Source organism: Brienomyrus brachyistius, chromosome 17, assembly GCF_023856365.1.
Source record: "Brienomyrus brachyistius isolate T26 chromosome 17, BBRACH_0.4, whole genome shotgun sequence".
In the NCBI taxonomy this organism is placed as follows: Eukaryota; Metazoa; Chordata; class Actinopteri; order Osteoglossiformes; family Mormyridae; genus Brienomyrus; species Brienomyrus brachyistius.
Genome location: NC_064549.1, coordinates 15,783,985 through 15,809,852, shown reverse-complemented (window position 1 = coordinate 15,809,852; position 25,868 = coordinate 15,783,985). Strand labels below are relative to the sequence as shown.

Below are 25,868 nucleotides of genomic sequence, written 5' to 3'. Positions count from 1 at the left end.
ATTAATGCAGTTTTGTGTCTTTGTGTTTATGCATTCTTTCACAATGAAATTCACACAAAGTTTCATAAATGAGACCGCATGAGATATAACCAACCAAGCACAGTCAGTCGATTTGTTCTTTTAATAAATTTTTGGATAAATTATGAACCACTCATTTTCTGCACCAAAAAAGCAGTGCTCTTTCTGATATTCAATCCATCCATCCATCGATTAATAAACCATTCATAATGACTTATCTAAATTAGCAAAACATGGAATAATTTAATTACTCCTCCAGGGAAATATATTCACAGAGGTTTATCTGAGCAGACCATTCAGTTACCAGGGGAAATAACACTGCATGTATATATGGGTGGGTGCTTGTAATACAGGAAATGACAGCACTTCAGTGTTCATCCCCGGTACTAAGGTAAGGGGAGTTTGCAACCCGTGGAATGAGCCTCTGTATTTTAATGTTCTCACTTCTGTTTCAGCTAATAAACAAAATGGTTACTGTCTCAAAATAGGATTTAAAAATTTTTGTTTTTCTTGGCTGAATTTCAGTTTTAAAAGAATCATGTTCAGTCAAATATTGACAAATGCAAAATTTACATATAAAACAGTGAGAAATATTACAGATGTGTGTTTTGTGGTTATCTTTGCATGCATATTGTACCAGTATACTAGAATATACTAATTTAAAACCAGCCTACAGAGCATTGTTCATTCACTCCGAAGTTTTAATTCCACCTCTATGTTTTACAGTTTTACAGATCCACTTCAGGACTGTAAGTATGAGTGGTGTAGAAGGGTATTGATTGATACTGAACAATAAATGGGTAGCAATAATAATACTATTAATAAAATATATACTTTTCATTTGCACTGATTAAATAGCCTGAAATGATAAACCTAATATTTTTACAATTATCTGTGGAAAGACCTACTGTCAGTGTTAGCTCCTGTTGTTTCCACTCTGTATCCCTTCTCCGTTTGGTCAGCAGGTGTTGCTGGTCATCCCGTCCCTCCTGTTTTCAGTCTTTGTGTTTTCCTTTGTGTTTGTGCTCCCTGTTGGCTGCATGGCTCAACTTTTTGAGCATGTGGCTGTATGTGAACCCATCTGTCTTGTGCCTCCTCAGTTTTTGTATTTTGTTCCCCAGTGTTTCATAAATGAAAGATTTATTAATGAATGGATGTGTAAAAGACAGCACTGTTTGCTGCAGAAATTGAACATCTGGCACACAGACCATTCATACCAATGGGGAATTTGCAAAGTCTAACGATAGCAATTCTAAAAAAAAAAAAATAGGAATTTTCAAGTGTAAGGTAGAGGCACAAAAATGTTATATTTGGGGGTCTCAGCATAGATACAAAAATATGACCGGGAATGAGGTGTTGACTAATTTGAATTTTACTAGAGCATTTGCAATTTTACCTGCACCTTTGTGCATATTAATTAAAACAAGTCATCGCATTGATATGCAGACAGACTGACCACAGACAAGGCAAACATCACAGCCAATTATCACCTTAGGTCTGCATTTAGGACTTGGTGGATTGTATGGGAATAACGGATGGGGCACCAATCCATCACAGGGCACACACACCATTCATGCCTATGAGGTATTTGGCAACACCAATTAATCTAGGCTTGTTTTTGGACTGTGGGGAGGGGGGGGGAGAGAAACCAGAGAATCTGGAGGAAATCTTACAAAACACAGGGAGGTGCCCATCCCTAGAGCAGGGGTCTCCAACTCCGGTCCTGGAGAGCTACTATCTAGTAGGTTTTCTATCCTACCCGGCTTCTGATGAGCCTCACCTGTTCCTGGTATTTGCCTGAGTTAGGTAGGATAGAAAACCTACTGGACCGTAGTTCTCCAGGAACAAAGTTGGAGACCCCTGTCCTAGAGCATTCATTTTAAATATACGTGGATGGCTGAAGTACAGTCATATCATCCACTTCTAACCCCACCTGAGCAGGCCTGCCAGTCTGTGGGCACGGTGCCTCCTCTGTCCATCCACCCAACTCTAACCCCACCCGAGCAGGCCTGCCAGTCTCTGGGCATAGTGCCTCCTCTGTCCATCCACCCAGCTCTACCCTCATCCGAACAGGCCTGCCAGTCTCTGGGCACAGTGCCTCCTCTGTCCATACACTCAGTGCCTTCTCTGCCCTGTTGGCTGTGCAAACCAGCAGGTCCCAGGCTGCTGCATGCATGTCTGTATAACAACTTCTTTACTGTAAATTAATTTGTTCATTGAAGTATGATCAAGATAAATTACTGAAAATGTATATTAAACTGGTAATAATTTGTGCTGCAGTTTACAAAATCATTCTGCTTCCTAGACTCTCATCTTGCAAGGAACTCCAGTTCAACATGTCCATTGGAAACCAAACCTCTATAAAGGAGTTTCTTATTTTGGGATTCCCTGGACTTGACCCCAGTTATTATGGCCTTGTCTCTGCTATCTTATTCTTTGTATATATATCTACTTTATTTGGAAATGCGATATTCCTCCTTCTGTTTATAACAGACCAGAATCTTCAAAAACCAATGTACTTCATCATATTGAACCTGGTTGTGTCTGACGTATTGTTCAGCACCACCACCTTGCCGAAGATCATTGCCAGGTACTGGTTTCAGGCAGGAACCATTTCATTCACTGCTTGCTTTGTACAGATGTATTTAGTGCATTATTTTGGATCTGTGAACTCCTTTGTATTACTAATAATGGCTATAGACAGATATGTGGCAATTTGTCACCCTCTTAGATACGCTACGATTATTACAAACTCAACTATTTTTACGCTCAGCATCATTTCCTGGGTGATTGCCATTGGTGGCCCCCTAATGAATGTAATTAGGGCATTTCCTCTGCCTTACTGCTCATCTAATGTTATCGTTCAGTGTTACTGTGATCATTTTTCAATAATTTCACTGGCCTGTACTGACAGGATATTTAACATGTTCCCTTCATTAGTTTTTGCTTTTGTCGTGTTACTGGTCCCTCTTGCCTTTATCATGCTGTCTTACGTCTGTATAGTTGTGGTGGTCCTTCAAATCGCCACCACCCAAGGTCGCCTCAAAACCCTCTCCACCTGCAGTGCTCAGCTCATCATAATCACCCTCTACTATGTTCCACGGTGTTTTGTGTACCTGGCCACCTATGTGGGTTTGGTGTTCAGCACAGACCTACGCATCACCATTATCATGTTCTACAGCCTCCTGCCTCCCATGGTGAATCCGCTCATATACAGTCTAAGGGCTAAAGAGGTGAAGGACAGTTTAACCAAACGGTTAAAGAGACAGCATGTTGACATACAGAAAGCCAATATATCTGTTACTTATAAATAACTCAACATTTTCAAATCAATTAGACAATAATATTATGTATATAAAGTTGTGTATTTGTCAGTCAATGGGAAATACACAACGTTTTTAAATTAAATTTTACTACTTTGTTTACCTCACAAACAGCATTAACCTGAAGATCAACATTGATTTCCATATCCTGATGATCATGCTGTACAGACTCTTCCCCCCCCCCCCATGGTGAACCCTGTGATATACTGCTTCAGAACCAAAATCAAGGATATTTTGGTTATATTGGGACTGCAACTAGCGATAATTAAGCTACAATGTGTAACAATGTGTAATGGTATATGTGGTATTTGTATGAAAACATAGCATTTTTCTTATTTAATATCTTAATAACTATTTACTCCCTATGACTTATTTTGTAAGCTTTGTATATGCTTGTGAAAAAGAGAGAGGCCCAGGTTTGGTTGATATCTTGTTGCCATGGTGATGACTCCCTAGTCACAAGCAGATGAGCAGCCCAGCCAACAGGCTCGTTTTAGCTTACAAAACCGATTGGGTTTCAGGGTCAGCAGTTGGAATAAACCGGAGTGTGGAGAAGCTGCTGGTTGCCTGTGGTTTCAGAATTTCTACTGTCACACGTCTTCATTTTGCTTTTCTTACACGGGCCTTGTTGTCTGGTGCTGTTGTTAACTCATGACTTTTTGTTAATTCTACTATTCAGTCCTTTAACTATGTACACGATACCTTCCCTCATAATCCTAAGTGCCACATCCTTTAATTTTTTTTGTACTTTTATGTTACATGCATAAACATAATTGCCTTTTATTAGGCGAAATGAAAGTTCAATTGTAATTTACCAAGTCAGAAATAGCATGGTTTTGGCAAACCATTCCCTGCTAGGGCAGCAATAAATTTAGCATTAAACTTGTAAACAAATTATTTTCCCAATAATTTATGACAGACTTTAAAGTTATACATTATATATGTATGTATGGAGATATATATATATTGTAGCAGTTCTCTTGAGAGAGAGAGCCGCTAATGACACACTCGCACACAAGTTATACTCCTTGAACCAGCAATGGAACCGGTCAGGTTTATTGTTTGTTTTTACCAGCCTTTAAAAAGGCATACCTGTTACCAGTGCATCCCCTAGAGATTAGGATGCGCACAAGCATAAACCTGTGAGCAAGCATGATGATAGAGGCCAGACTCACCGAGTTATCATTTGCCATACCTGTTACCTCCATGGTGAGTCTGGACATCCATCATCAGCTTGCTCATACAACACAACACAACACAAAGAACATGTGCAACTTGCTCTTTTACCTGCAAGCCCAGAACATGCACACATAATGAGCAAAACTCCAGCATAGTCCCTGTTCCCATGATGCACCTCCCACAACAGCCAGAGAGCTCCCACAGAACCATTACACTGCCCCCCCCTCAGTCTCGGCTGTCCCCAGCCACAAAGTCAAGCTCAAAGTCAGTGAGGGCAGGGGGGGCTCTCCTCCTCCGGCCTGAACGGCGCACACTGCTCCCTCCCTGCTCCGGCTGCGCTTGGGGGGGGGGGGGGTGGAGGGGCTAATACTGGCTTCCAAGGGGCTCGAACCTGCAACACAGTCGTACTTGCTATCAGAACATAACTCCGTGGCAAGTGGTTGATAAGGAGCTAACCTATCCAGGTGTAAAACCACAATTCTACCCCTTTTACTCATTTTCACCCTGTAGACCACCTCCGAGAGGCGCTCCAGTACAGTGCAGGGCCCGATCCAATGCGATGCGAGCTTGGACGACACCCCCTTTTTCCTTGTGGGGTTGAACACCCAGACTCGTTCACCAGCAGCAAAACTGTGCCCACGGGCACGCGCATCGTACGCGCGCCTCTGCCTCGTCCCAGCCTCTTCCAATGACTGGCGCGCGAGCTCGTGCACTGTGCGGAGTCTCTCCCGGAGGTGGCCAAAATACTCCAAGCCTGGTTTGCCAGGCACCTTAGCCTCCGGGGGAGGCCCAAACACTAAATCCACCGGCGTGCGCAGCTCACGCCCAAACATTAACGCTGCGGGAGTGGATTGGGTGGATTCCTGAACCGCAGTACGGTAAGACCACAGCACCAAGGGCAAATGCTGGTCCCAATCCCGTTGGTGCTGTGAGGTCAAAATGGCGAGCTGCGTGGCCAAAGTCCTATTAAATCGTTCGACTAGGCCGTCGCTCTGGGGGTACAGTGGCGTTGTGCGTGTTTTGTGCACCCCCAGCCGCGAACACACCTCGCCGAACACCTCTGCTTCGAAATTTCGACCCTGATCGCTGTGGAGCTCTTCTGGAGTTCAGATATTGGAAAAGGCCCTAGTTCGTCTACACCTACACGCTCCATGGGCGCCCCCACTGCAGCGGGGCGCGTGAGCGCTGCGACGGCCCTTTTTTCGCCGTGCACGCATCGCAGCGGTGGACAAAAAGCGCCACATCGTTATGCGCCCCGGGCCAATAGAACCGCTGACGTAACCGGGCTAAGGTTTTAGCTCTGCCGAAGTGCCCTGCACCCTTTGCGCCATGTACCAATTTTAACACGCTCTCACGCAGCGAACGTGGAACGACTGTTTGAAAATACATGCTCCCCCCGCTGCTCTTTTTCCAGCAGCGGAATAGCACGCCACCCCTCACTGTCAAGCTCTCCCATTGTGAGGGTAATACCTTAAGCTCTTTGTCTGTGTCGCTGATTGCCGCCCAATCTGGCCTTACAGCTTCGCGCACCCAGCGGAATACTGAACCAATTACGGGGTCTTTCCCTTGCTCTTTGCTCAACCGCGTGCGGTCAAATTCACCTATCTCGCAGTCTTGTATCGCCCGCACAATTTCCCCGCGTGCTGATGCTTCGCCCTCCTCCCTGCATGAGCAGTGTCTGCAGTCGCTGCACGGACACCGCGAAAGCGCATCAGCATTACCGTGCGAGCACCCTGGCCTATGCTGAATTGAGAAATCGTATGACTGCAGTACCTCTAACCACCGCACGAGTTGCCCTTCTGGCTCCTTAAAGTTTATGAGCCACGTCAGGGAGGCGTGGTCAGTGCGAAGGTGGAACTTTTGGCCATAGAGGTACGGGCGGAAGTGCGACACTGCAGCCACTACCGCCAAAAGCTCCCTCCTCATGACGCAGTAGTTTTTCTCTGCCTTCGACAGTGCGTGGCTGAAATAGGCCAATACTGGACCGTTTTCGTGAGCGAAAGCGGCTCCAATGCCTACGTTGCTCGCATTGGTGTCGAGCACGAATGGCCGAGTGGCGTCTGGGTGTCCCAAAATGGGTGCCGTGATTAATGCGGAATGCAAGCTGGAAAACGCACGCTCGCAGTCTTCGCCCCACGTAAACACAGCCCCTTTTTGAGTGAGCCGATGTAATGGGCTCGCTATTGTGGCAAAGTCCCGTACAAACCGCCTGTAATACGAGGCTAGCCCCATGAAGCTCCGTAGCTGCCGAATGTTGTTGGGCGTAGGCCACTCTTTCACCGCGCTAACCTTTGCTGGGTCAGTCGCTACCCCTTTTCCACTCACGACGTGGCCCAGGAAGGTCACCTCATGCCGAACCAGGTGACACTTACGAGGGTGTAATTTTAGCTTCGCTCGCCATATGGCTTCGAAGACTTCACTCAGGTGTGCTAGTTCAGCGTCGAAAGTTTTTGCGTGCACCAAGAGGTCGTCGAGGTAGACGACGCAGCGTGATGGGGGAATGCCTGATAGTACGTGCTCCATCAAGCGTTCGAAGGTGGCTGGGGCGTTACAGAGCCCGAATGGCATGACTCGGAATTGCCACAGACCTTGGCCGATCGAGAACGCTGTTTTGGGCCGAGCCTCCGGGGCCAGCACCACCTGCCAATAACCATTGCACAGGTCTAGCTAACTGAACCATGCGGACCCGGAGATTTGGTCCAGTGCTTCGTCAATGCGCGGAAGTGGGTATGAGTCTTTACGCGTCACCCCGTTGAGCCTCCTATAATCGACGCAGAACCGCCACCCCCCGTCCTTTTTCCTCACCAAGACTACTGGTGCCGACCACGGGCTATTTGATGGCTCGATAACCCCATTCGCTAACATCTCCTCGATTTTCTCTTCCGCTGGCCCGCGCTTGGCCAACGGAAGCCGCCTAGGCCGCTCGCGAATTGGTGCCGCATTCCCTGTATTAATGTGGTGCTGCATGAGGTCGGTGCGAGTACAGCCTCGCTCATCTAGCGCAAAGATGTCTTTATACGCGGCTAACAGCTGCCTTAGCGCTTTGGCCTGTTCCGCATTTAACCCCTCGCAGCTACGAGCCTCCAGCTCCTGCAATGCCTCAATTTCACCCGCAGACTCAATTACCCCTGACGTCTGGCTTGCCAACGCACATGCACCTCTAGCCTCGTGCCCGCTAAGCAGCTTGACCCACTCTCGACCAACGCGCATGCCCCCTCGCTCTACATGGATCACTGCACCAAGGCGCTGAAGTAAATCCAGCCCGATGATGCAGCGATCTTTAATGTTGCCTACTAACAACGGGTGTTCTAGAGTCGTCGTGCCAATTGTAACATTAACTCGCCTACTTTCAGACATGGCCACGCACTCACCTGTGACCGTTCTTACCGTACTCTCCATAGCGGTGTTCTCAGCCGCTCCGATGGGGCCTCCCCCGGGCCACCCCGCAGAGGAAAGAGAAACAGTTGATCCAGTGTCTATTAAAGCAGTACATCTTACACCCCCAAATGTTCCCTCCACATAGAGGCCTGTATGCCCAAGCCGAGCGCTGAACGGTCCATGTGGGGAGGGGACTACTCTGCCAGGTGACGAGCTCCCCGCAAGGGAGGCGCAAGGTGACGAGCAAACGGTGGCTGTCTTTGCGGTGGCTGCTCCCTGTACCCCTGGCGGTTAGCTGGGCAGTACCGGGCGATATGTCCTGCCGCGCCGAACTGGAAACACTGCCGCTGGCTCTGTTCTTCCTGCCGCTCCGCAGCACTGCGACGCTTAGGCTGTGCTTTGAGTACGTGCTCAGCTTTCTCGGCCACAGCCAGGGCCTCCATCCATGTGCACGGCCCCGCCAGCTGTGTGTGCTCTCGAAGTCGCTCGGGCTAAAGTCCCCTGAGGAATGCGTGGAGGGTTAATTCCTCCTGGGCCGCTACCGGGAAGTCGGGGAACCCTCTCCTCGCCAGTTGCGTCAGGTCGCTCACGAATGCCCCCAGCAGCTCTCTCGGTCGACGTTGTCTGCTTGCCAGCTCTGACCGTGCGTCCTCTGCCCATGCCGGCCGGCCGAAACGACGGAGCAGTGCTGCTTTGATCTCGCTCCAGTTGAAGTTCTCTTCTCCTTGCAGGTCCTCCAATACGCTGAGGCTCGCACCTTCCAGCGTAAGTGCCATGCGGACTGGCGTTTCCCTAGAGCTCCAGCCGTTCAGCCCCGCCGCCAGCTGCACTTGGTGGAGAAACGCGTCGGGCGGTCCGAGGCCCCTGTATGATGGAAGCTTGACCCCCGCGTTGGTGTTCTGCTGCACGGCTGGGTTTACCCGCACTAACAGGCCGTCGCCGCCATCTGGAGATACTGGCCCTTGCGTTCTTTTGTCGCCCTCGTGAGATACTGGCCTTTGTTCGCTGGCTTCAGGCGGTGTTTCGTCAATCGCCATGGCAGACAAGCAGTTTTTCCTGCCGTGGGCGTGATTTATGCCCCTCCAGCTACTCTCCGGATGAGGAGCGGAGCTCCACCGCTCTACGAGGGCGCTGTGCTCCCGCCGGTCTCTGGAGGCGCCGCCTTTGTCCGGTTGCAACTCGATGCGGTACTCCCGCCAGCCTCCGGGGGCACCATTTTCTTCCGGCAGGAGGCTGCTCGCCGCTTCGTCAGCGCTTGCCTGCCGCTTCCGTCTAGGAGCGCTGCTTCCCGCCGGCTTGTCAAGTCTTTCCCGGGTCTTCTTGAGTGTCTCTCTCCAGCTGTCCAATCAGCCGCTCAACCTCCTGGGGCATGGTGATATCCATCCCACTTCTTGACACCAGTGTAGCAGTTCTCTTGAGAGAGAGAGAGCCGCTAATGACACACTCGCACACAAATTATGCTCCTTGAACCAGCAATGGAACTGGCCAGGTTTATTGTTTGTTTTTACCAGCCTTTAAAAAGGGCAACCTGTTACCAGTGCATCCCCTAGAGACTAGGATATGCATAAGCATAAACCTGTGAGCAAGCATGATGATAGAGGCCAGACTCAACGAGTTATCATTTGCCATACCTGTTACCTCCATGGTGAGTCTGGACATCCATCATCAGCTTGCTCATACAACACAAAGAACATGTGCAGCTTGCTCTTTTACCTGCAAGCCCAGAACATGCACACATAATGAGCAAAACTCCAGCATAATCCCTGTTCCCATGATGCACCTCCCACAACAGCCAGAGAGCTCCCACAGAACCATTACAATATATATATATATATATATATATATATATATATATATATATATATATATATATATATATATATATATATATGAAATGTCTTTTTTTTGCACAATGCATTTTTTTTAAAGTGTCGTAACCTACAAATTATTCTTTCATCCAATTCAAGGTAGGTAACCTCATGCAGATATGTATCCAAAATACATCCATCCATTATCTAACCACTTATCCTATTTGGGGGGAGGGAGGGGCTAGATCCCACACATGATATCTTTGTGGGGACTCTCTGTTAGGAGAAAGCGCCGTAGCTTTCACTCCTACAATCTAGTTATGTTGGAGAAAGCGCCATAGCTTTCACTCCTACAATCTCCTGTGTGAGGAAGCGCCGCAGCTTACCACTCACACACTTCCACTTCCAGGACCCAGGAATAATCGAGACAGCACACGTCTTTCTGTTTTACTTGCGCAAGGGTGCCCACTTCAGGTGCAACAGACAGTATCTGCGCCTCTGTTGAGTGTCACACAGGACAGTCCCTTGGCTTCTTTATTTATAGGGTAGGGGAGGGGTTACATGGGTCTTGTCTTTAACTAGTCAATGCTGTGTGAGGCCTCCGTGAAACAGGGTTAATACAAAGCATTACATATCTCAAGGTGGGCCCCCTGCTATGTTGACAGAATCTGTTTCCTTTCTCAAGGTCTCTTATTCCTGCGTCACAATCTGGTAGGCCCCTGTGAGGACATCTTGTCTGCAACCCTTTCTGGGCCATGGGTTAGTTGTTAAGGGTTGCACGTACACATATAGGAGGATAATAATATGATAAAATACACAGATACACTCTAACACTCTCCATTCATTTCTATGGGGAAAACTCTAATCAAGACAAGCCGATCTTAACCCCTACCCAGCCCTAACCTTAACCATAAGTAACCAAACAAAATACAAGACTTTTACCATTTTTACTTTTTTGATTGCATTCACAGCTTTTTGGGGTCCATAATGTAAAAAATATCCGGTTATTATTATATTGTGGGGGACATTTAGTTCCGACAAAGTAATGTAAACCTAATCCACACACATATACACACACACACTCAAACACTATAGGCAACTTAGAGATGCTAGTTAGTCTAAGTGCATGTCTTTGGACCAGAAAACCATAATCCTGCATGACATGCAAATTCAGTACAGAGCTGAGTGTGTTTTCAAACCCTCAACCATGAGGGAGACGTGCTACTCTGTCACTGTAAAATAGCAAAATAACAGGAAATATAGCCTCAGAAAAAAATGGTGAATATTAAGAAGGCAAGAAAGTTTTATCATGGCATGTGTTATGTCAATTCAGCAAAGAAAGTGGTTTCTTTTTATGAATGGAACATAAGGCTTCCCTACTGCTTGTAACAAGGTGAACCTCATGCTTTATATAGCTCTTTTTTGGCAGACTGAATGTTACAAAGCATGCTGCTGCCACCCACAGGACTGGATGCACTCTGCGAGTGAAGGCACCAGAGGCTGCACTGGGAGGAGTTTTTGATAAACATCTTTCTGTCTCTCAGATCCATCCAGTTTCACCATGCAAGCGATGATGCCCATAACTGTCACGCCCCGCTCGTACGATCCTCGTGTGTGTGCCACGCCCCCCCGATTATCCACGTGTGCTTCCCTGATCGTGCCCAGCTGTGTCTGATTATTTTCAACCAGTCCTGTCTTTTTAAGTCCATGTCTTGCCTGAATCCTTTGTCTGTCATTGATGTTAGCTGTTGTCAGTTGGCGTTCGATGTTCCCTGTCCTTGAGTCTTCGAATAAACCCCTAGTTCGCCCCGTATTCTGCCTGCCTGCCTACTCTTTGCTCGCTGTCCTACCTGAGCGATCACCCGTGCACCGGCGATCACGACAATAACCATTAGCCTACACATTTGTTAGTTTTACTTCTATAGTGGCTCTGAAGGGTGAAAATATGATGTATGTTATTCAGGATCCCCCCATACAAACTGAATGCCCAACATGCAGTGAATCAGTAAAGTACATATTCTCCATGAAACCACAACGATGCTCCAGTGGTTGGATCATTTTTTCCTTTTTTTACTGAGCTGAATAGATGCATTCATTACCTCTGTTAGATTGTCTACTGCCAGTGAACATAGACAAAGGCCAATTCTATATATGTAATTATAAGGGGCTACCACCATAAGAGCGGTATGTGGATCAATGGGTTAGGCCTCTGGGCTTGGGGTCAGAAGGTCATGGGTTCACTTCCCAGTTTAGGAAAAATGATTTCCCTGTCCCCCACCACCACCACCTTTGGTTCAGGGTATGTCTGCTTCTCAAAAACTGTGTCACTTTGGATAAAAGCTTCTTCTATATATACATATATACTGAACAAAAATATAAACGCAACACTCTTGTTTCTGCTCCCATTTTTCATGAGATGGACTTAAAGACCTACAATTCATTCCAGATACACAATATTACCATTTCTCTCAAACATTTCTCACAAATCAGTCTAAATGTGTGATAGTGAGCACTTCTGCTTTGCTGAGATAATCCATCCCACCTCACAGGTGTGCCACATCAAGATGCTGATCTGACATCATGGGTAGTGCACAGGTGTACCTTATACTGCCCACAATAAAAGGCCACCCTGGAATGTGCAGTTTTTTGCTTTATTGGGGGTCTGGGGACTCAGAACCGGTCAGTATCTGGTGTGACCACCATTTGCCTCATGCAATGCAACACATCTTCTTCGCATAGAGTTTATCAGATTGTCAATTGTGGCCTGTGGAATGTTGGTCCACTCCTCTTCAATGGCTGTGCGAAGTTGTTGGATATTAGTGGGAACTGGTACACGCTGTCGTATACGCCGGTCAAGCACATCCCAAACATGCTCAACGGGTGACATGTCCGGTGAGTATGCTGGCCATGCAAGAACTGGGACATTTTCAGCTTCCAAGAACTGTGTACAGATCCTTGCAACATGGGGCCGTGCATTATCTGTCTGAGTGGCTGGTCTCAGACGATCTTGGAGGTGAACCTGCTGGATGTGGAGGTCCTGGGCTGGTGTGGTTACACGTGGTCTGCGGTTGTGAGGCCGGTTGGATGTACTGCCATATTCTCTGAAACGCCTTTGGAGACGGCTTATGGTTGAGAAATGAACATTCAATGCACGAGCAACAGATCTGGTTGACATTCCTGCTGTCAGCATGCCAATTGCACGCTCCCTCAATGCTTGTGGCATCTGTGGCATTTTGCTGTGAGACAAAACTGCACATTCCAGGGTGGCCTTTTATTGTGGGCAGTATAAGGTACACCTGTGCACTACCCATGATGTCAGATCAGCATCTTGATGTGGCACACCTGTGAGGTGGGATGGATTATCTCAGCAAAGCAGAAGTGCTCACTATCACACATTTAGACTGATTTGTGAGAAATGTTTGAGAGAAATGGTAATATTGTGTATCTGGAATGAATTGTAGATCTTTAAGTCCATCTCATGAAAAATGGGAGCAAAAACAAAAGTGTTGCGTTTATATTTTTGTTCAGTGTATATACATACATACACACACTATTATGTAAGTAACTGACGGTTGTGGTCAAAAGGATAACAATTATGTCCAAATGCATAACTGAGAATAAAACATAACACAATAATGAGTCTTACAATAGAAATCGGCCAAGCTACAGCAAAACCAGACTGACGTGAAACAAAGCAATTTCAACTGACATAATATCCCAGCATTGACTATATCTCTCACTTTTCTCAGTTTTCTGTCTCTGGATCTGTGTGGCTTAAAGGAAAAAGTGGGATATTATTACAGATTAAATTCAAAAGAAACCAGAAAGAAAAGGGACCACAAAGAATCAAAATACAGGCATTTAGGTAAAACGAGATCTATAAGGGCTAGAACTAAACACAAGGAAATGCAGAGGAAACGAGAATGTGGCGATATAATAAAGCAGTCTTTTTCCTACTCGTCAATTACCATTCATCCTTTTCACCGCCCCAAAAGGAGAAATAACATGCCAGACTACGCCACCCTGGGAATTTCACCCAAGGAAATAACTAATCCTTAGTTATTAAGGATTATTAGTTAATCCTTAGGTAATGCCTTATAACACAATAAGGCAACCAGGTTTGATAAACGCCCAGACAGGAGACGCGATATCACTTAACGTAATACTTTTATTACACAAACTCTTAAAACACAGCAAGGCACAAAAACTTCATCCCAATGGCACCAAATGGGAGCTAGGAGCCAGATGCAGTGGAGAATAGATGGTCCACGTAAGAGCTCCAGACAAAAGAAACCCACACACCTTACACACAAAACGCCAGCCCCCCAATACACACGGGGCGGTTCTAAACACACGCTAAAAAGACCTGCCATGCACAAAAGTGAGGAAAAAAGGGATACTCCCAAAAGTTTGTCAAAATAGGGAACAGAAGAATTCACATCAAACAAAATAATAAACACCAGTAACAACCACAACAGAAAACACAATTAATGAAAAGAGACATAAAACCAAAACATAAACAGGTCCAACAGAACAGCAGTGGTCCTACAGTACAAAGTCCACGCCGCATTCTTGTGGCCGTTAAATTGTCCAGACACCATCTATTAGAAAAGTAAATACAGTTTGTGCTACAGACAGGAAAAAGGGCAAAACTGATAGCTTTGTGCTGGGGTACATACCGCTCAGGCAGCGCCCTCAATCACACGGAAGAGAGGAAAAGACACACACACTGGGAAAGAGATTGTCCTGCTACGAAGCAGTGTGCACGCTGCCTTCGATCAGAGTTACTGCATCGCACCTCTATCGAAAGCAAACAAACAATCAATGGCAAATCGTAGCCGATGGGAAGCAAAACACCTACTATTACTACCTTAGTCACACCGTTGGCAATGAGTCAAAGGAAATGGGGCGACCTGGAAGTGGGCAGTATCAATGCCAACAAGTCAGGGACAACAGAGCCCGCAAGTGGATAATTGATTAACAGACTGAGTATGCAACACATCCCCCACAAATCAAAGCATCTCCACCTGCTACACAAGCAAGAAAAACACACAGACAGACATATAACGACTGACAGAAAAATAGGGAAAGGGTAAAGCACATACATACACAGATGATGAGGGATAAGCATGGAAGGTGTGAACCATTACCAGTTAACCAAACTACAACTGGAACAGATGAAGAAGGGTTATAAACAATGTGACAAGGTGGTACAGGCCCTTGGGGAGTCTGTGAAGATGCTGTGGGTGCATGTAAGGTTGACGGCAGGGGGTCTGGGGGCACTAATGGAGTCCAGTGGATCTGGGGACACGACTGGGGAGACAGGTGCTGGAGATACGGCCTCAACTGGGCATGGAACTAGCAACACGGCCTCCAAGTTGCAAATTTATTGTCATACACAGATAACAATGAAACATCATTACCTGTGTCGCACCCCACTTGTCCAAACCTCTTGTGGCCACGCCCCCCTCGTTAGCCTTATATGGATTCCCCGTGTCATCAGCTGTTTCGAGTTGTTTTCATTAGTCTTGTGTATTTACGTCCACGTTAGAGTAGATTTCCTTAGTTCTGCCATTGTAATGTTGTGCATTGTTGTGTTGTTTTCAGCGTTCCTGTCTCGTATGCCCCTTCGTGTGCCAATTAAAACCCTTTTTACTCCAGTCCTCATCTCCTTCTCCTGTTTCTCCAGTCCGTGCCTAGCAGAACATGACAGAATGACAGAACTTGCAGAGAAGACTTCAGTCTATGTGACAAGGTGATTTATTGGCTAGAGTAGCTGGAGGTAAAGGGTGATCCCATGCTGTGAGCCATCGCACTTTGGACGAGGGAAACGCTCGAGGAGATATCCCTGTCCGAGGATACGCACCTTGCGACGGAGGTGCGTGAAGACATTCGGCGGTTGAGAAGCAGTGGCAGAGGCAAGTGGCTGAGAACTGTGTTTGGCCGTATGGCCTGCTGTCTGAACTACCTGAAGTGCCCCAGACTCCACCACCCGCTGCGGGATGGACAAAAAAGCGGAAGAACCAGAGACGAGAGGAAAGGCAAGAGATGCTCCTAGGGTCCGTCTCTATCTCCACTGCCCGCCCTGCTGCATGCCTCCCGGTACTTAAGCTGGCGGTGTTCACTCCGAACGTCACAGCCATCGCTTCACAGCAGCCGCCTGCTACTGTGATGCCGGGATCAGCAGCTTTCCCCTTCTTAGGGACACGCCTGGCTTTTAAAGGGGCCAGGTCTGTTGGGGATCCTTTCCTGTGGGTCCCCAAGATCCCCAAATGGGCAGTGCCAGCTGCCAAGGCGCTATTTCCTGCAGCGCCCACTGTAGTTCCTGCACCTGCAGTCTTTCCCCCCATGGTCCCTGCGCCTCCTGCTTCGTCGCCCGAGGTCCCTGCGCCGCACGTCCCTGCTGTGCCCCCTGAGGTCACTGCTCAGCCCCAAGTGGTTCCAGACCCTCCTGCTCTACTGCCCGTGGTTCCAGATCGTCCTGCTCTGCCTCCCGTGGCTTTAGATCCCCCAGTTCCTGACCCAGCTTCCATGGCCCCAGTCCCAGTCCCCAGTGAGGTCCCTGAATAAGATTCTTATTCTTTTGTTGATAATTTCTGTTTGTATTATGTTTGTTCTTGTTTCACCTTTGTTCCCTATGTCTCCAATATAGCCCTAGTCCCTAGTGTTTGATTAATTGTAACTACCTTCAACTGTTTCCTGTTACTCATAGTTCATAATGTTTAGCTAAACTTATCAATGTTTCACACGTGTCCCTTGTCTAGTCTTGGTATCTCTGCATATATGTGTCCTGATTCCTGAGCTGGTCACTGTATTTGCTGCATGTTTTACTTGCTTGTGTATTTGTTATAGATGGTATATGTGTTTATTGTTAGTTAGGTTTCCCCTGATTTGTTTGTGTACCCTGGTATTTAGATTAGCTTTCGTTTAGTCCTTGTTTGCCACCCTGCCTGTCTATATACCTCTCGTTGTCCTTGTGCTTCTTATTCTTTTTTAGTTGTTTAGAATAAATTCTGCTTTCTGTCTGTGTTTGTATTTATCTCATCAGTATATCCACCACTAAGTAGATCATCACCAAGACTCCATAGTTCTCCATCAATGGCTCGTCTTACCTGTAACATATTAAATGATTCATATATAGTTCACAAATACCTTTGACTGACACCTACTGTATGCAAATGAATCAACATATTTTATGCTCTTAAAACATTTATGAAACATACTGCACAGAAGCATGGTGAGGATAAAGTGTGCTCAAAGCTTTGTTTATTAAATGGCTTTGCATAAAAGATGTGTGAGAGCGTATGCTAAAGGTATTTGCAGTCATGTTAAAAAGAAAGCCATTTACACCCTGTCATTACTTATTTGAAATCTGAGCCAAAATGCAGAAGCAGTGTATGTTTCCATGGGAATTAAAAGGGTAAGTAACAGCCAGGTGCTGCAAATCAAAGGCAATTGATTAACTGATCATCAGTAAGTGTGAGCACCTCTATGAAAGGAGAAGTTTTGGAGATTTGCTGGTCTGGAGCATTCAGATGTGGAAAGACATCAGCAATGATCTTAGAGAAGCATTTGTTGCTGCCCATCGATCTGAGAAGGGTTATAATGCCAGCTTATTATGAGCAAGATTATTCATAAGTGGATAACATTCAAGATATGTATTGCTCAGAGAAATTGCAAAAAAACCAAGAACTTGTTTTACACTTCCATATGTTCTGAAGTATGCAAACAGAAGCATACAGTTCTCATTGACGGAAAAATTTTAAACCTTACATTTATTTTATCTTTTATTAAATTGAGTTCAGAAGTGTAGAGTCATTGACCAAAGTCATGAATGTTCACATGCAACTTTAATATCAAGAAATTAAAAAGCATGTTCCTTTTATGTGTATTGTATTTAGCATAATTTAACACAAGGCAGGGAACAACCCAGGAAGGGGGCCAGTCCATCTTTGGCCATATCACCCACCCATATGACTTTGATTTTCCAAAACCCTCAAGGAACTTTTGAGATTATCACTAACCCAGCCTGAAGGTATTGAATTTCCATCTAAACTCATAAGTGACTTATCCTGCTACTGCACTGTCAGTGTGGGAGGAAAACATGTGAGTGACCTGTGTTGGCACCAGGAGACAGATGTCACAACAAACGGGGGACAGAGGTTTTATTATGGAATCCAGGCAACCAGAAACCAAATGGGTGGGCAGATAGCGAGATCAGGGTAATGGAGCTGAGAGGTTCAGATGCTCAGGAAGTCAGTCCTACAAGGACCAGACGAGTAGGCAGGGCCAGACCAGTGATAACGCTCAGTTAGACACATCAAGAGATGGCATTACTTCGCACTGATCATGCGCATGTGATGTGGCGTTATACTCTAAAGTGTTCATCTAATTGGAGGGTCCCACCCAAGTGGGAGTGACAACAGTTTTATGTACACTACATATTTTTTGTTCTACCAGTCCCATTTAATAATAATAATTGATACTTTATTGATCCCCTTAAGGAAATTATCTTTACGCCTCCCTTAACGAAGGGCTGCCACCCGTAGCGGCGCCCAGGGAGCTGGGGGTTAAGGGTCTTGCTCAAGGACCCGCAGACATGCTGAGGCTGGGTTTGAACCTGCAACCTTCTGATTACAAGGACACAGGCTTAGCCCACTGAGACATACGCTGCACCAAAATATAAAATTCGGTCATGGAGCCCCTGAGCGTCTCATGCGCATGCGAAAGAAAGTCGTGCGTATGTGAAAGTCGTGCGTATGTGAAAGTCGTACGCATGCGAAAGCAAGTTGTGCGTATGTGAAAATAATATCATTTAATTTTTTTGCACAGGTCACTTCAGTAACTTTTGTATTTAGTGTTTTTTATTTTAGTTTATTCACTAATTTATATTTAGTGTATTATAAATTTAGTATCAGATTTAAGACCTAAAGGCCACCAACACAACTATACATGAGGCACATTCAGTTTTTCTTTTACTCATTTTTGGATGAAACATTAGCCATTCAAGCTTGGCAGCAAATAGTGCTGCCATCCATCAAATCCATCAATTCATAAATCTTTAATAATTACTTATCTAAAGCAACAAACAAGCATTGAGATTTTTAATTACTCCTCCAAGGTTTATCAAAGTGAATCATTCAGTTACCAGGGGAAATAACACTGCATGTATATATGGGTGGGTGCTTGTAATACAGGAAATGACATCACTTCAGTGTTCATCCCTCGTACTAAGGTAAGGGGAGTTTGAAAACTGTATAATGAACTTCAGGATTATGATGTTGTCCCTTCTGTTTCAGCTAATAACAGAATGGATACAAAATGGTTACTGCCTCAGAAGGAGTGTTAGACCTGAGCTAACAATACACTCAGCAGTGCCTTTGATATTTGATATTACCAAAAAATTTTTTTTGATGATTTTTCATATGCTTGAACATGAAATGGAATAAATAAAATAGTAGACTGAATTTAAAAACTGAGAAATGGAAAATTTGCATATAAAACAGTAATATTACAGATGTGTGTTTGTCTTTTGCATGCAACTTGGAATATAAATTTAAACCCAGCCTACGAGCCTACGCTCGTCTGGTAGAACTCACATTTCTCTCCCTTGGCGTAGAGATGATGTTCTTGCAGACGCTGTAGTACCTGCTTAACATGGGCGACATGCTCTCGCTTGGTGCGGGAGTATATGAGGATGTCATCAATGTATACTGCAATGCATTTACTGAACATGTCCTGAAAAACGTGATTCATAAAACTTTGGAAGATCAAAGGACTATTAGCTAATCCATAAGGCATGACCCGATATTCATACTGCCCCCTGCTGGTGATGTGTTCCACTCGTCCCCTCTTCGAATCCGGATCAAGTTATAGGCGCTTCGCAAGTCTAGTTTTGTGAATATGGTTTCCTCCCGGAGCTGTTCGAGGGATGAGGGGAAGCGGTTCCCTACGTTTAACTGACACAGCATTCAAAGCCAGGTAGTCTATGCACAGACGGAGCCCCCGTCCTTCTTTTTGATGAAAAAGAAGCCGGCGTTTACTGGGGAAGTGGAGGGCCGGATGATGCCCTGCACTAGCCCCTCCAAGATATAGGCCTCGAGGAACACCGGATAGAGTCTTCCCCTAGGTAAGACCGCACCCTCCAGGAGGTCAATGGCGCAATCGCACTCTCTGTGAGGTGGCAGTTGGATCGCCTTAGTTTTACTAAACACGTTCCTGAACTTATGATACTCAGAAGGTATGGGGGTCCCCCTCTCGGGTTCAGGACTCTCAATCCGGGTGGCCATGCAGTGGGCCGGCATGCAGGATGTGAAACAACAGGGAGACCAGATGGTTACCTCACCAGTTCTCAAGTCGATCCGCGAGTTATGACACCGGAGCCAAGTTAAACCGAGAATCAGCGGATCCTTTGCTCTTGGGAGCACATACACCTGCAGGTTCTCCTTATGTAACACGCTCACTTGTAGGGAGAGGAGATCGGTGCGATATCGGATGGTCCCCTCCTGCATCTGCTCGCCGGTCACCCCCAAGACAGATATAGGGTACTGTAGAACCTGTAGCGGCACACCCAGCTGGCGCGCTAGGGAAAGATCAATAAAACTGCCCGCCGCGCCATTATCAATCAGTACTCTGGTTGCGATCCGGTTCTCCCCGCTTTTCAGTATAACTGGCACGGAGATCTGTGCGTGTATGTTTGGACGGATCGACGAGCAGGCGCTTCTCGCTCCGGTCGAATAGGGCAGCTGGGTATAGTGTGGCACAGCCCTCCCTGGGCTCACCTGCGTCGCTCACTGGTTGTCAACGGGGAACAACCTAGCTGCATGGGCTCTGGACGGTCGACCATGGACGACGGCGTCGCTCTGGGCATGGCAGGCAGATGACGACTGCGGCACCTATCCCTGATGGTGTTGTCGAGTCGGACCACAAGTCGCACGAACTCATCAAAGGTACCTGCCTTTCCTCGAGTGGCCAGTTCTTCTTGCAGCTCTTGGTTTAGAGCCCGCCGAAAGATTGTCCTCAGGCAGTTCTCCATCCACCGGAGCCCAGCCGCGATGGTCCGGAATTCAAGGGAGAATTCCGCTGCCGACTGGGCTCCCTGACGGCAGTCTAATAGGCGATCTCCCAGGTTTCGACTGACCGCGGGGTGATTGAACACTTCCAACAAAGACTGGTGGAAATCCCAGGCCGAATTCAGGATGGGACTCTGGTCAGCCCAGAGCGCGGTCGCCCAGTCTAGTGCTCTGCCAGTCAGGAGGGAGAACCCGAACATTTCCGGGTGCTCCTCGACGTACATGCCGCACTGCATAAGAAAGCCCTTGCAGCGATCCGGGTTTCCGGATCTGGAGGGTAGCAGGGCGGCGAGGGGGAGAGGCAGGAAGAGGAACACGGGCAGCTTGCGCTGTGAGAAGGTGCGAGAGATTTTAGAGCTCCATCCTTATTTTTTATAAAGAAGAAGCCTGAGGTGATGGGCAGGTTGATGGGTGGACAATACCTTGGGCCAGGGCCTCTTTAATGTACATCCTCATTGTCAAGTCTGCATATTGTTGCAGAACCGGGGCATGTCCTACCAGGTGAGGGCTCTCTATACAGTAGATGACACTTGGCATGGCAGTGATATACAGCTGACAAAGCATGATGGGGCCCACTCCAAGCTTTCGTCCTTTACCCAGTCTGTATGTGGGTTATGAGGCTGCAATCACAGGTGACCGAGGATAAGCCCGTCCTGGACAGAGGGTAACACTAGGGACTGGATCTCTTCCCTGTGGGTGATTCCTACCTGCATCTGAAGGAGGCTGGTACGATGGAGTATTTGACCAGCTGCCAGGGGGGAACTGTCCACACCATTGACTGCCAATGGGGCTTCTAAGGGTTCCAGGGGAATGGAGTGGAGCGTCACCAGCTGCTAGTCGATGAAGTTCCTAGCCGCCCCCAAATCCAACAGGGCCCGTCGATCGAAGTCACTGCCTGACCAATAGAGGGACACGGGGAACGAGAGTTGGGTGGCGGAGATGGGGGAAGGAGACAACACACTTACCTGGGTTGGAGGAGAAAGTAGGAAGTCCGGGCAAACTGGGCAGGCACAGATCAGATGTCCAACCTCTCCACAGTACGGCACAGCCACCGTTGCAGTCAATGTTGGCGTTCCACAGGGAAGAGTGGGGTGCGACCCAATTGCATGGGTTCCACCTCCAGAAGAGAAAGAGCTGCCATGGAACAAGAAGACTCCATGCGGGGCGTATCCGGCACCACTCCCAAACCACGTTGTCCAAGGCGATGGACAATTGCACATAGTCATGTTAACAGCAGCAGGGTATAATGACAATCCCCTGTTGTAGCTGACCGACCAGGGTGGTGAGCTGATTGATCTGTGTTCAGGCTTCCTGCAACTACTGCTGTACATCTGTCTGATTCATATTTGTGGCGAGGTATTCTGTCATGAAACAGAACACAGGATGAGGTATGGGGTTTGGAAACCAGAGAGGTTTATTGAATGATGGGCAGATGGAAACCAGAAAAACAGGGGGCTGAATCTTAGTAGGGTCATGGAGCGAAAGGTCTTGAGATTCAGAGGGTCAGTCTGACAATGAAGGCACACACGATGGAGAACACATAGCAGGGATCCAGGGAAGCAAAAAAGTGATGGAAGCAGAAAGAGCGATGGGATCAGGGTTGCAAGGAGAACAGAAAAGAAACGCTAAGTAAGTTGCATGAGAACAATACAGACGCTCCTCTACCTACGAACTTTCAACTTACGAACTTTCAGACATACGAACAAAGAGTACTGCAGGTCCAAATTGTGTTCATTGGGCTCCCATTTCCTGTCCACAACATGTTTTTTTTTCTGTCCGTAATTTCCGCCTAGTACGACTTCTGGCCACTACTCCTGTCGCACAGCAGGATAGTGTGCATACTCCCAGCATCCACGTTCTTTGTACTTGCGTATACCCTTAAAATGATGTTTAATAACGACATATCGGTGACACCGGAGATGGGGGGTGAGCTACGGAGGGCTGGGGTCTGTCCTCGACCAGGACCGTCTCGTCCCAGGGGTTGGCCTGGTGATTGGGAAGAGCCATGGGCCGGGAGGGCTGAACAGGTAGTAGAAAGGCGGCTACCGGCGGAGGATGGGGAGCCGGTTGTGGAGGTTGAGCCAGTTCCGGAGGTTGTGGAGCCCGTGCGTCGATCCCAGCGAGCCAACTTTGGGATAAGGCCAGCCCGGTATAGGGAGTAGGTGCTCGGGGCGAGCCCCCATTTGGTGGGGGGGAGTGTGGTGTCCCCTGTGAGGGGAAGGGGGAATTATAATTTATGGGTTGTTTATGGTTTGGTTTTTTCCTATTCTCTTTTGTTTTCCTTCTCCTTTCAGCAGTGCCACGAAAGCTTGGGGAGGTTGCGCCGTCCCTCATTGGTAATTGAGGGGCGGGACTTGTTAGATTGGTTGGCGGAGGCGGGGACTTGATCGGGTTTTAAAGATGGCTACATCAGAGTGGACGGGAGCGCGGTCCGGGGACGGAAGGTAATTGCGGCGGTTGTTTTAAGGAGGCGTCGGTGGGGCGATGGGGGCTTTCCCAAGCGGACCGCGGACGTGAGTGAGCTGAGGTACCAGGCTACAAGTCACGGGTCCGCGGTATCGATAGAGGGATAGCGAGCGCGCAGCCATAGCGTCTGGGGAGGTAAGAGCAGTGGGAAGGCGACGCAGATGACGGTGGGGGGAGTGGCCTGGGATACTGTGCTTAGAACCCGGAAGTAAGGGAAGGTTCCTAACCGGTGGGGTGTAGGACGTATCCGTTCAGGTTATAGCCGGGACGGTGTGGTTCCGGGGTTGTTTTGGGCTTTGTTTCCCCCACAGATCTAAGCTCGCCGCCGTGGGTCGGCTGGCTTGGGAGGCACCGGGTTGGTGCATATCGCAGCCAACGGATTGAGGCGGTGAGCTACCAGGCTAAGAGAAGGACAGTGGGAAGAGTTTCGGTTATCTCCCACGGGACCGAGAGAGCTCCGGGAGGAGGTGGACGCGGCCGGAGGGTAGCGGCATTGCTGAAAAAGGGATAGTTAAGTTTTGCTTTGTTTTTTTTTTATTTTTTATTTTTTGTTGTTTTTGTGGGCCGGACGAGGGAAGTGAGCCGGCCCGGGACTGAGTCTTTAGTTTCTTTTTTTTTTTCTCATTTTCGTTTTTTATTATTATTAATAATATTATTGTTGTTGTTATTATTATTATTACATTTTTGTTTGGGGGTTAGGTTTATGTAGGGGGGACCTTTGCAGGTCACCCTTCGGTTTTGTCCTCTCCTATGTTAACTGACCTCCTCTCCCCGCTGCATAAGTGTGCTGTATATAAGGGTGCTGTGTGCTGTGCCACTGTGTGATTAGTTGTAGTGGATATTGGGGGAGGTGTGAGTGCTGTGGGGTTGTTTTGGAGTAGTATTGGGGAAGGAGAAATAACACTTGTAGTGGTAGTGTGATTTACCTGTTGGTGGGAGGGAGGTGGTTGTTGCCTGGGAGTTTGGAGTATCTGTAACCAAGCCCCAAATAAATCTGTGCCAGCTCACCCAGTTGTTTGCCCCATTGTGTCATTGCCCCAGGAGATCCTAAAGGGTGTGTGGGTAGCATTGTGCTGTGTGAAAGGGTTAAGGGGAAGAATTAAAGACTCAGTACAAAAATAGTCATTAGGCAGTGGGGGTCCTACACCCTGGGCCACCACATGTTCACTTCCTAGGCAGCATATTTTTTTACATATCTGTAGATCCATAGTTTTGCCCATAATACATATCCCATGTTTCCTCATTTACCCCATGACTCACCTTTAGATGGTTTTCTGACTCTGAAAGCCTCGGTTTCTTGTATTTATAGTCAGATCAATCTTATACGCTCTGATTCATTGAACTCTATAAAAGTGCTACGTGAGAAGGATTTCGGGCAGGTGATTCCAGAGGAGGTTTGGTCACAGATTTTAAAACGCGCACATACATCCTCTATCTGCACAAGACACGCTCTCATTCAATTCAAAATACTATATTGTACCTATTACCCTAAGGCTGTCAATGATCTATGATGTTTCCCCAGTCTATGATAGGTGTCAACATTCTACAGAACTCCTTCACATGTTCTGGCTTTGTCCTGCCCTATATAACTACTGGACGGTGGTATTTGGCACCATGTCAGAGTGGATGGAAGAGAGAATAGAGCTAAATGCACTGTGCACTGTTTGGGGTCTTTCCTTATGGCATCTAAAAAGGATGCCCTATTTTTTGTCACCCTGCTGGCTAGAAGATTGAAATTTATTTAATGGAAATCATCAAAACATCCCTCTAATGCCCAATGGATAAGAAAAGTGGGCAGTGGTGGCTTAATTGTTAGGGAAGCGCACATGTCATTGAAAGATTGCAGGTTCGAATCCCCGACCAACAAGGCACCCCTGAGGTACTCTGAGCAAGGTACTGCCCCCAAGCACTGCTCCCTGGGTGCTGAATTAGCTACTCCCAGTTATGTCACGATATCACATATGGGTTAACCATCAGGGGTCTAGGAGTAGGGAACACACTTTCACTGAGTGGGGCATGGTCACACATTTCATTCAATATTATAAACTTAATTCATGCCAAATAAATTATTTCTTGTATATTTGTTTTGGCATTAAACTAATCTTAATCTTAGTGTACATTGTAAATATGTCAGATTTATATGAAGTTTGTAATTTGACATCAATGTATAGACATTGCAAAATGCAATTTGGAACACTTGCAGAAACATTATGAAAGTACATAGTAAGCAATGGTGGAAGTTTGTTTTGATCCCAGATAACTGATCACCAAAATCTTGGCTACATGAAGATGACTAAATGGTGTAGTTGCAACATTCAGATGCTCTGATTTCTGACTTTGAGACATTCAGTTACATGAAGTGCTATTTCGAAATTGCCCTTACTCAGTATCGTGTTTTGAGATGATGTGTCCTGTGATGGAGTGGCTCAGCAAAAGGATTTTCCTAGTTTTTCTGCAAAATTATATATTGTAACACTCCCTATTGCACTCCCTAATACCTTAAAATTCTTCATATTATTTACTAAGACACACTCGTTTCAGACTGAAGATTGCGGTAATATGTCCGGTGGGTGGCAATTACGTCACAATCTTTAAAATATACTTTTAAGTTTTACCAATAACAG

General features: G+C 46.8%; 1 protein-coding gene across 1 annotated transcript; it reads left to right on the top strand.

Moving 5' to 3' along the window:
* Positions 1–376: 376 nt before the first annotated feature.
* Positions 377–4,162, top strand: LOC125712035 (olfactory receptor 2AT4-like). Its single transcript, XM_048981661.1, has 3 exons — positions 377–409; positions 745–767; positions 2,324–4,162. The coding sequence occupies exon 3, from the start codon at positions 2,355–2,357 to the stop codon at positions 3,330–3,332; it is 978 nt and encodes a 325-aa protein (XP_048837618.1). The 5' UTR covers positions 377–409; positions 745–767; positions 2,324–2,354; the 3' UTR covers positions 3,333–4,162.
* Positions 4,163–25,868: the final 21,706 nt, after the last annotated feature.